The sequence below is a fragment of the Hippocampus comes genome, unplaced genomic scaffold (genome assembly GCF_001891065.2).
Source record: "Hippocampus comes isolate QL1 unplaced genomic scaffold, H_comes_QL1_v1.1 scaffold29, whole genome shotgun sequence".
Taxonomy (NCBI): domain Eukaryota; kingdom Metazoa; phylum Chordata; class Actinopteri; order Syngnathiformes; family Syngnathidae; genus Hippocampus; species Hippocampus comes.
The window spans coordinates 675,557-687,699 of NW_017805820.1; the positions used below are offsets into that span (position 1 = coordinate 675,557).

Consider the following 12,143-nt stretch of genomic DNA (forward strand, 5'->3'; position numbering starts at 1 on the left):
TCCGCGCTCACACTCACATATAGGGACAATTTGGAGTGTTCAATCAGCCTGCCGTGCATGTTTTTGGAATGTGGGAGGAAACCGGAGTACCCGGAGAAAACCCACGCAGGCACGGGGAGAACATGCTCACTCCACATAGGAAGTCCGGAGTCGGGATCGAACCCATTACCTCTGCACTGTGAGGTCGACGCGCGAACCGCTGGACCACAGGGCCACCTATTATACATGTATTCCGCCAATATTATAACAGAAAATTGTGATGTGGAAATGACTTTAGCGCCTGTAACCACCTTTCACTGCAATTTTGCTTATGAGACTTAAACTTTTTAATTTTCATTCAATTATTTGGCTCGATTTACTATTTAAAATCATAAAACAAAAACATAAAGGGTGTAAATAAAAGAATGTTTTCAAAATAGAGCAGACGAATGTCGTACGGTATCAGTGAAAACAATAAGACATTCAATCACACTTGCACATTACGCCATCCTCAAGAACTTTGAAAAGAGCCCCTGGCAGAAGGCTTTCCTCATTAACCCAAGTTATTCACCATGTAATAAATCATTCGTTACTGCCTCACCCTCTCACTAAGAACATGGCAGGTTCAACGTAGAATGTGTGGCGTATTTCGAATACAGTGGAACATCCCTATTCTTCAAAAAAAAACAAACCAAAACATATATATACTTGCCGACGTAGAAACGATGCATGGGTTCCGAATTATAAGTCTTAATACACTCAGAATTTAGAAAGCTCCAATCAATTTGATGCCAGCGTATATCTCATGGGATTCCAGCTCAGTGAGCATTCGAAGAATTAACTCAAATAGTGTGTCTCACACTTCCTTCGTTTGTGATGCCATCACAGAAGGATACTGGAGATGGCGCAGATGATGAGTACAGCGCTGGCTTTCACAAACAGGCCTCACTCAGCGAGGGTGTAAATGCAGGATTATGGTCTGAAATGGAGATTGTGACGTTAAGCGCAGCGTAACGATAAAAGTGGTACATGCAGAGGTGAGCAAGGGCTTTCACAAACAGTCCTCACTCAGCGAGGGTGTAAATGCAGGATTATGGTTATCCGCCTCGACATACAGTATAAACCCTGGGATTGATTGGCAATGTGGTCCGACTTTTGAACAAGATAATTGTGGTAGACAATGGGCAGACGAGAAAACACACAAACCTCCTTCTGCATATTTGGCAGCGGGTCACATTCTTACCTTTCATTATAAAGCAGTCATGTTTTTTTCATATTTGTATGACGGTTGTTAAAAGTACGTCGTCTGTTCACCTGTAGTGAGCATCTGTCATCACTTCCTTACGCTTGACAACTCCAACACCTGTCGTAGAAGGGTGAGTCGGTTTCATGGTGCACTGGTTAACTTATTTTGCACTTGTATGACCATTTCAAGACTGCCTTACCTTTATGCTGCACAAGGGGTTTATGATGCTGGTTGTTTGACTCTCGAATTCGTAATTCATTCGTCATAGATTTGAAATAGCTTGTGTTTGATGTTAAAGAGTGCGTTTTTTTCAACTATGAAGTATCAAGCACAAGGAAGCATCTTGGAAGGCAGGGGCGTGAAACTCCTTTTTGTCACGGGCCACGCTGTTGTTATATTTTCCCTCGAAGGGCCATTATGACTGTAAACCCATATAAATTGTATGATGACCTTGCGTTCTCCCATATACACAAAAGAAATTTATATATAACTAGTTTTGACATCAGAACCAGTAAAAAATATATTTTTTTCAAATAATTTTAAAAGAGGGATTGGTCACAAAAAAAAATGCTGGCAATATGTCATATCTCCACACGATTAAAACAATTTGAGAGTAACATGAATTCAACGCACACGATTTATTGAATGACATTAAGTGAAGTCACGGGCCAGATCTCGCCTGCGGGCCTTGGGTTTGGCGCATGTGTTGTAAGGAGCGCAGCACAAAAGCTGGCTAGTGAATAAAAGGTTTATTAATTAACTAGCTGCTTTCGTTGCATTTCTTTTGTTATAAAGTGTGGGAATTGTGAAAGCACGGCACAGGGCAAGGTGCCGCTGGCTGTGTGTGATTGAGTCTTCAGTGTATCTTATGTCCTCGTCACACAAGGAGGAAGAGAAGGCTGCCTGTGTGCGCACTAGTACATCCATCAAAACCTGTTGCAGCAGGTTCACTTCTGGCTTATTCTCTCATCTCTCATTTCATTCCTGTCTTTGGTTGGACAAGTGCCTGACACACACATGCACGCACATGGAATGACGATGATATTACATACAGTCAAATGCAAAACTGGCCCGTCAACAGCTTGAATGAACATTTTGACAATTTGCACACTGAAGAGCACGTCTGCAAGAATTGGATCAAGGATGTGCTGAGGCCTAAAAGGGATTCTGAGGGCATAACGCCACAAGGAAGACATTATTGCTGATTTTAAATTGAGGGTGAGTCTTCACTGTCCTCCTGCAATCTATTTAGCACATTCAGCATTACAGTACAGGTGTGTCTATGATCTTTGTCAACATAACTGCCGCAGTTCACTCAGAGAAACCCGAGAACTTAAAAAAAAACAACCCCACCCCCAATATAATTACATTGTCTATTTTTTTAAGAATTGCTGTTTACCTTAAATTGATCTGTTTACCTTAAATTGACCTAAATCAGGATCATTCATTTTCATCAGTGATAACATTTGCACTATTGTCAATGGGATGAATGGCATGAATCTGCTGCCTGAAAGGGAGACATGTAGCATCCATTACAACTCAAGTTAGTTACTAAATATGATCCTTTCGCCATATGTGAGGCAGCAGCCTTCCTCTATTAAAGTGACTAAATAAGAGAAAGATAAAGAGAAGGGAGTATGAACTTTAAAGTCCATATTTCGCTGAGCGGGGTTGGTTACGGAGCGTCTGTGCACGGTACGAATGTTAATTAATGAGCCCGTCATTCACTAATCATGATCAACCTTTTGTCAAATTTTTGGAAAAGTCCTTTTCATTAGCAACCTTGTGTAACCGACCACGCCATACAATGCCATTTTTTTTTTTTTGCAAGTGATGTCAAAAGTCGACACAAGCAGAGTCCAGTGGTTACGGCGATAACAAACACATCTTTTTGAATTGATTATTCTCTCAATTATTCCATCGATGACTCAAGTAAGGAATGATAATATAGACATTACAATTAGAAATAATGCATTAGATAATATCATTCAAACTCAAATTGTGTGCTTTCAATTTTCTTGCTGGGCTGTTAAGGCGTTACTTGAACTTTGATGCCTCAGTGCCTGCGTTCAGGCTGACGAAAGCGTGTCAGTCACTCACCGGAGTGTTTGTTGCTTGGCAGCATGAAATGCAATCTCTCCGTTTCCACCTTCACCCTTTTACCTGCTTTCATGTGGACAGAAAGTACTTGGACTGCTGTTCCTCTCTGTTTTCACTTCTCCGCCTCAGTGATATTTGGCATCGCATGACCAAAAAGCCACGGCTTGTGGGCATTTTAATGTGCTTCCTTTTTATAAAATAGATGAGGTTACCTTGACTGGCCACGTGTCTCCAGTCTCTGCTGAGATCAGATAACATATCTGTACAGAGTGTGCAACTTTTAGCCCTTATGAACCTGCACAAGTCAAACTAGATTTATTGTCTGTTAAAGTCTCGGACGGCATACTGCAGCTGAGTTTAACAGGCACTTATTTGAGAAGACGAAGGAAAAATGCATTAACTTGAGCTTTCGCAGATTCAACATCAACAGCAGCACACAGAAACCACGTCTTTGTAATGACAGTGGAATTGGAAATTGAATTAAAAATTCCCGTTTGAATATGTTTCCAGAATCACGTCTTGGTACAGAATGTCAGACTCTCCAATGTTTTCACCCAGCAAGGACGAGTCTCAAACCTCGTCCCCTCAGCGCAAACTTCACACATCACAGGAGCACCTTGGGACCTCCTGCCAGCAGTTTGCAGAATCACAGGTAATGAGCACAATGAGGGTGAAACGAGTATGTGTTGTTTCGTTGACTTCCCTCCGCCCCCAACATCATTTTCATGACAGAAAAGTGTGATGTCGAAATGACTTTGGCGACCCAACAGCAATCAGAATGAGATTTTTTTTTTCATTGATTTCCGGTGAACATTTTTGTGACTTAAATGTCTCCCATTTTGCAAAATGACAGATGTGATGACACTTGGACCGATAGTAAGTAGTGGACTACCATTGCCAACTACTACAGCAATCAGAATGAGAAAGTAATGTTTGGGGGGGAGGGGGGGTTGGACTATTTTTGTCTGTTAAATGTACTATAGTAATCGGAATGAGAAAAGCTGTAAAAATAGATTTCTGGTGAGTATTTATGTCAATTTATTTAATCCAGTTTCTTCATATTGATCTAGACCTACAAAGGTCTATTAGAGCATTCAGTAAGAAAAAAAGATGGATGGATGATTTGTGCAATGTCAACCTGTATTTTGGAATTTGTTGTGGTCCCTAACAGATGGGAGGAGCAACACAGCGTGTAATGGTGTTTTGCGTCAAACATTTGTAGTCACAACAAATGTAGTTGCATTTAGCAGACACATGGTATGAATGTGAAGTGAATAGCAAAAATTGGGCCAACTTTTACCCGCTCCAATAATTATAATGTCAAACAATACACAGGTGTCAAACTCAAGGCCCGGGGGCCAGATCTGGCCCACCACATCATTTGATGTGGCCCGCGAAAGCAAATCAAACATGTCGGCTTCTATGATGCTTGCTAAAATCTGTATCAAAATTTCAAATTCTCGTATGTAATATATAAGAGAGTTTTCTTGTTCCCAAAACCCACATTACAGCAACTTAAACTATAGTTGAATAAACCATTATTCTTGCCTTCTTCAAATGGTGTCACAGTCATAACGGCCCTTCAAGGGAACCGGTAACTATCATGTGGCCCTCGACAAAAATGAGTTTGACACCCCTGCTCTAATAGTTGGAAATGACAATATTGAAGATCCTAGGACTTCAACGTGAAGACAGCATTTCCAAGGGATTCTGTGGGCACACATGGACTAATAATTGTACCATTTGAATCCACAGACAACTCATTGCACAGATGTCTGCTTTACCCAGCAAGCCAGACCCCCCCTCACCTCGAGGCACGCACCTGTGAGCAGCAAGCACAGCGTAGAAGGGATGGGACGACAGGGCATGGTCGACGCATGTCGTTTCCATCCGTACCAGCGCCAGCTCAGCGAGGGTACGGTGACAAATGCAGTTTGTCTTGAGGCTGGTTCCTCTCCCTTTCGCAGCCTGCAGGAGATTTGCAGCCCTCAGATGTGCTGCATCACACTTGGACCAAACAGCGAGGCGCAAACGCTATGGGACCAATCCACCTACAATGGCCAGGTGACGAGAACTCACAAAAAGTACTGTATTTGCACTGCAATAGCGTCAAACTTTACTTACTCACAAATTCACTTACTAAAGCTATTGTGTTCTTTGAGGGCCAAATTCTAAACAAACATATAAATCATGACAAAGATTAATTTTGCTTTACAGTGACAGCTATTGGCCTGGCATGCACTTTACAATGAATTTTGCCGGTCAATGTGACCAGAGATCGCTTCAGCAAATGTATTGTCTCTACAAAGTTTTTCAAAACAAAGTTTTTCAAAAGGGGATGTCCCCATTTTTACTACAGCGTTGTGATGTAAATGTTCTCTTATTGCTTTGACATGGAGTAGTTTGGTGGTTGCCTTCTGTTCGGAATGACAAAAATAACTAGAAAAGCTGTGATTGGCTGGCAACCAGTCTAGGGTACACCCTGTGATTTGCTCACGGTCCACTGGGATAGGCTTCGGGTCACTTGAGACACTAAATTTAGAAAACGGAGGGACAACCTGTGATAGTCATTGAAATAACATGAAACTGAACAGACTGGAATTTGCCAAAATGTACAGTGATGAACCACAAAGCTTCTGGGAGAATGCCCGTTGGATAGATGGGACATAAAAACGATCTCAGTTAACACACTATTTTCAATTTGTGCACAGTCTGGAAATGGACACGAAGAAGGATCGGTTGTGCTTTTTTTATCGGATAAAAGAAGTCATCACAAAACATGAGGATGCTGTTCACATTTTCGATAGCCCTTTTCTCAACATACGGAAGGTTATTCACAAACGTAATGCCAAGTAAAAACAAAGTCTTCCAAGTTCATAGCTATCCCTCTGCTAGCTAGCTAGCATGCTCAAGAAGGAAACACGAGTGCCATCGAGCAAGTGTTCGAGTTGAAAGTCTGCCCTTAAATGCCCTTTGCTTTAATGTGTCGGCTTTCACTGTGTGAGCATACATTTGTTAATTTCCAGTAATTTTTCAAATGTTTACTTTACATTTGTGCATTTGAAGTTACTTTAGTGACACCAGTGCTTTTTTTTTCCTCTCCCTATCGTAAAGGTATCAACCTTTTTGACCGTGTGTGTATTCTGCCTATCGGACAGGAAGGTTGGAGTTCATATTATGTTGCAACATTGTGGTTTTATGGATATCTCCAGTGTTCCTACCCTGACCGTCACCTACCAACCATACCAATTGAAAACACCTTGTTCGCATTCTCAGTGCTATCTATCCTACACTTAGCCCCCTACAAGAGGCACAATAAGTGCAATGATCAATAGCAATAGCAATCACTGCAGTAATGGTACAAGATAATCTGACTAAAGAAGATAGACTATATGAGGTGTTCATATCGTCCCTGTGTGTTCTCTACAGGTTGCGACATGGCCGTATGCTACTGAGGCGCATTCCAACAAGCCAAATTATTCTGTTCAGAGTCTCTCATCTCAAATTCATCAGAGGAACAACTCACAGCCGCTCTTCCCCAAACCCATTTACTCATACAGGTGACAATAAATTTCATTGCTTCCACATTTTAATACATTATAAAATCCCAGTCACTGTCAACGAATGCTAATTGGTTACATTTCTACTGTGCAACAACCTAAAAATCATTCAAATAACTGCTGAATTTACTTAAATACACGCTTGACCGTTAATGTTAGTAAATTAGTATAGTGATGACATTTGTTACTGTGTTACATTGTCCTTATGTGCTGACCACACTGCACTGCACTCGTCTCCCCTGTCTTCGATCAATCAATTGATGGTTACTTAACGTCCACAATGTTGTCCGTGTCCAATAGATTTGGAAGTATGCTTTTCTCTGTGTCATTGCAGCATTCTCATCTTCATGGCTCTGAAAAACAGTGAAACAGGGAGCCTGCCCGTCAGTGAGATCTACAGCTTCATGACTGAAAACTTCCCCTATTTTAAGGTACAACACTGCAGGTTATAAACATACGCTACACTTGCTACTAATGTCAATAAAAATACCTTTAACTGGTGCAAGCATCAATAAGTTTGGGTGGAGTTCCCTGTGCAAGTCACGCAGAGCTGCCATGGTTGTACTTGAAATGCCAAAAGGGAATTTCCAGTCAGCATCCATTTGCAGACAACAAAAGTGTATCAACATGATGAAGTTTTCATTGTGTAAGAGTCGAACCTCTGCCTTTACAAAGATACAGTAATAATGCTGAGCTTTGATTGAGATTTAGAAATATTCATATACTGTAACGACACATTTTTCATAGTGGTTGTTGAACAGTATCTTAAAAATGTTCTGTATACCTTATTTAGCTTCACCATGGGAGCAAATAAAAAAAGGTGTCGTTTGGGATCTTACTGGGTTATGGGAACCCTGAAAAAAGGTCTTTTGGGTTTATATTTAAAAACTATGGACATCAGTAGCATGCATTAAAATCATGTTTCACCAACATGAATATTCCCACAAAAAAATCATATGCATGCAACCAATGTCTGTACTTTTTTTTTCATATTCAGTAAATCCAACAGACTATTTCTTCAGTGTACCTAATGTTGAGGCCTGTGTGATAATTGCAGTTGCATAAGTGTCTGGCGTGACTGCATTTCATAGTACTGTTCCTAATTACGACTACGGCAGTTCGTAGCAGAGAAGCAAATAGTGGTTATCATTTTCTGAGTTTCTGGGTTTGAGTCTCCACTTTGGCTCATCTGTCTGGAGTTTGCATGTTCTCCCTGCCTGTTTTCGATCTCTCCCTAATCGATCACACCTGATTCAAATGATCAGGTCATCAGCAAGCTCTGTCGAGGCCTGAAACGATCATGAACAATTGAATCAGGTGTGTTTGGAGTAGGGAGGAATCTAAACCATGCAGGATATTACTCTCGAGGAATCGGAGTTCCCTCCCCTTGGTCTCGAAAATGGATGGATGGATGATTCGTAGAAATGGGCATGATAATTGATTGTGTGTTTGTCACATTTATAACTCATTGCAAAACAGTGATGTACATTGTTTTCCCACTGCTCGGTCAATATTTCATTAGTGGGTTTTTTTTTTTTCAGGATCCTGTTTTACCACTCGTTATTAGTTGTCTTCGGCTTTTGTTATACTTGATGACACTAATTACTTCTTCTTTAATAATGATGAATGACACACTGTCGAGATTTTGGTCATGACTGTGTGAAAAGGTATGAGGAAGGAATTACAGATTCAGTCACGTTGTCTTGGGATACTGTAATAAGAGGGTTGTTTGTGTGTTGTGTAAGTTAATTGTTGTGCGGTTTGTACAACAGTCCTACAATTACATTTGATCATACAGTGTGTTTCTGGTGACACAATCAGGTTACTGAATTTAATCAGTAACTCCCTCCCCCACACTGCTGCAGATATGGATCTCAGCGTTAAATGTACAGTATGCTCAGGTTCATGATTGGAAATATTTGCAACTTGGATAGCGACATTCCAAGAAGCTGTCTGTCACTTTCAAAAGCATGCTGCAGAGCCAGAAAACGTGACAGATAAATGGGAATTTTATTGCAAAGTAATAATCTGTGTCACTCAAGTTAGTTACTGTATTTGCATTTCACTGCAAGTCTGTTGACACCTGCAATCCAATCTTGTATACTGTACCACACACACACACACACACACACACACACACACACACACACACACACACACACACACGAATATGTAAACCGGGGTGCACAAAAAATTTGATGGTTCTGAAAGGAGCACCAGTTTGGTGGTCATTTTTTACCTGACCCACCAACCTCATGGATGAACTTATAGAATTACGACACATCTGCGGAAAGTTTATTGTGAATATCTGTTTAACTGTATACAGTCTAAGATAATTGGACTAACTTTGATTTTCTTTTTTCGGTTTTTATTTTCTAATTCCAACAACAATTATACCAGGGCTCGACAATGGCAGCTTATTGAAACAATACAATTCACTGTATTATAAAAAGACATTCAATTTATATTGAATACAACTGAGTTGAAAAGCCCGTTCAAAAAAATAATTAATTAATTGCCTACCTCTGACTTGCATTATGGGAGATCAGCCAGCTAACTTAGCACAGTCTTCTAGGAAACCCGTGTGCAAATGCTCAGCAACTGGCCAGCGACCAGTCCAGGGTGTCTTGCCCAAAGTTAGCTGGAATGAGCTCTAGCTCACTCTCGACCTTATTAAGCAAAACATGGAAAATGGATGACTGCGTAATTGTTTGGACGTACCAAGTGTTCAATTATTTTTGTCTGTCTTGCACGATGAATCTCATTCCCTTTCTCCCCTTGCCCTGCTTTTTTTCTAGACAGCCCCTGATGGGTGGAAGAACTCTGTGCGCCACAACCTTTCCCTGAACAAATGCTTTGAGAAGTTAGAGGGCAAAAATGGGAACTCGTCTCGCAAAGGTTGTCTGTGGGGTCTCAATCCTGCCAAGGTGGAGAAAATGCAGGAGGAGTTGCACAAGTGGCGCCGCAAAGATCCCGTCAGCGTATGCAGGAGCATGGCGAGACCAGGTAGGACTCTGAAAATTCTCGAACGTTATGAAGTGAAACCCATGATCATGTTTATTTTCCGCAGAGGACCTAGACCATCTCATCGGACAGATGCCCGAGAAGCTCCAATCGACGGCGCCATACGCAAGACATGCCAGTGTCTCTCGGCAACCACCAAGCAGAGCTAGTCGACATCCACAGTATTCACGTGCTCCTCCAGCCTCACAGCAGTCCTCTTTCCTCTCATTCACCGACATCCATTTTAGCGACTCAATGACCCTGCACTCCCCATGTGATGAGCAGCACACAGCAGACGTCCATCCTGGGAGTGTGAACTTAATTGCGACTGGGAGGCTGCCACCGGCCTACAGTGCCACCTACCAGGACGACTTCAATGTCGGTCTAAGAAGCCTGCAGGACTTGCAATTAGAGGGAGATACTTATGATGTAGATGTACTCAACCCCAGCCTGACCGATCTTCAGTTGAAAGGTAGGCAGTACAGGAGGAGGTATAGATCAGTTACACTAGCGTATTTCTCATGGGTGAGTTATTTTTATTTTTTTTATTGCTGATTGAAATAAACAATTTTATTTACTTTACATACCCAAATTTTTTTTTAAACCTCATCTTCACATTCTAACTGGATGATGTAAATTAGCCGAGAAATTCAAAACAGCTTGCTTGCAGACATATTTTCAGAAATAAGCAGATAACTGAAGATTTCTTTTTGCTTAATTTCACACTTGATGGGAGGCAAGTACTCTCGAGACCCACCTATTTGTCTCCAAAGAATTCCAAAGTTACGAGAAGGGTTTCTTGTTCTTCCAGTTTTCCGATCCTGTCGTTGTATGCAGGTGACAGTTCTCTTTTATCAGCGTGAGTAAACACTTGAACTCAGCATTTTCCCAATTGTCACTTTAAACTGTTTTTAAGGTAACCTGTGGGAGGAGTTGCAAAAAGACAGCCTGGTGTCGCATCTGCAAACAACCCCCACGACCGTGTCCATCACCTCCGGCTTGCAGGCATCCTGTGTCCATCCCGGCTGTGTAGACGACATTCTGCCCGTCAGTGAGACCTCAGCGGTAGTGCCGTTTGATGGCTGTAAAATAGAGTTTGATGACACATCAAGTGAACCGAGCTTGAAACGTGACTGTTCAAGCCGTTGGCATCCTGATGTTTACTCAGCAGACAATTTGCCGGGGTATTTGACCTGCTGCACCACATCCTTGGTGTAAGTAGGCCATGTAACTGTCCACACCTTGATAACCGACAGATCCTTGACACACGACTGTGATTTGAATGAGCGTTACGGTAGCAAGTGGCTTCATCATTGGATTTGTGATACATGAAGCCCTCAAATCCTTGTTTTTCCTGTTTTTTTTTTTTTTTAAATTCTCCACCCATTGACAACAAACCAGAGTATAGCTCCCATGTCTTGTGTGACCTTACGCCTCATATAATCTCACAAGTTCTTAGGAGAAAATGGACAATTTGAGCAAAGTGAGAAAAGACAACGTAACCCATACAATTTTTGAACCACAGATGATATAAGATGATGGTGAGGTAGTTTTGAGTCATGGTACAGGCTGTGAATATAATTCCTTTTTACATGACCAATTAAATTGATGACAAATACCCATTACTTTTATTTTAAATAAACTATTTTTCGTGCACTTGTAGAAATGCTTCAATTATGCGAACCCTAGAAAATGAATGTCGTACAATACACAACTATGAAACTGTATTGATACCAATAGGATCAAATTTTTTTAAATTCAATTATCATCCAATATTGTATTGTATTTGTTTTTATTTTTTATTTTTTGGTTAATATTATCATTATCTTTCATCAATGATTGGCTGAGAATCACTTATTTTCCTGTGAACCTTGTATTAGCAGTTCCTTACTTCTGGACTCCCAAATGTTTTTTAAAAGGGATCATTTAATACACTCAATAGGTACAGTATTTTAAACACTGTAAATTTGCATTTTTGCATACAGTATTTTCAGGGCAAATTTTCTTGGCCGTGTTCCCTTCACCCAGGGGCGTCGTGGCCATCAGGCATTTAGGTGTGAATTTTCCTGAACGATCGGTGTACAGGTATTTTCCGGACCGGGCCATCTTGATAATGGAAGGAATGATGGACATTATGGACACTTCCTAGAAGATTTATTTATTTGTTTGTTTCGGACAAATGCAGCTCTATGAATGGCTCGCTTTGCTTTCATTGTACTATAAACAAGAAAAAAAAACCCTCGTGGCGTTTTACG

General features: G+C 41.0%; 1 protein-coding gene across 1 annotated transcript; it reads left to right on the top strand.

Moving 5' to 3' along the window:
* The first annotated feature begins 2,189 nt into the window (after positions 1–2,189).
* Positions 2,190–11,252, top strand: foxn1 (forkhead box N1). Its single transcript, XM_019886065.1, has 8 exons — positions 2,190–2,443; positions 3,836–3,977; positions 5,081–5,389; positions 6,755–6,885; positions 7,220–7,316; positions 9,684–9,891; positions 9,956–10,360; positions 10,805–11,252. Exons 2-8 carry the CDS (start codon positions 3,855–3,857, stop codon positions 11,104–11,106), a joined length of 1,575 nt encoding a protein of 524 aa, XP_019741624.1. The 5' UTR covers positions 2,190–2,443; positions 3,836–3,854; the 3' UTR covers positions 11,107–11,252.
* The last annotated feature ends 891 nt before the right edge of the window (positions 11,253–12,143 follow it).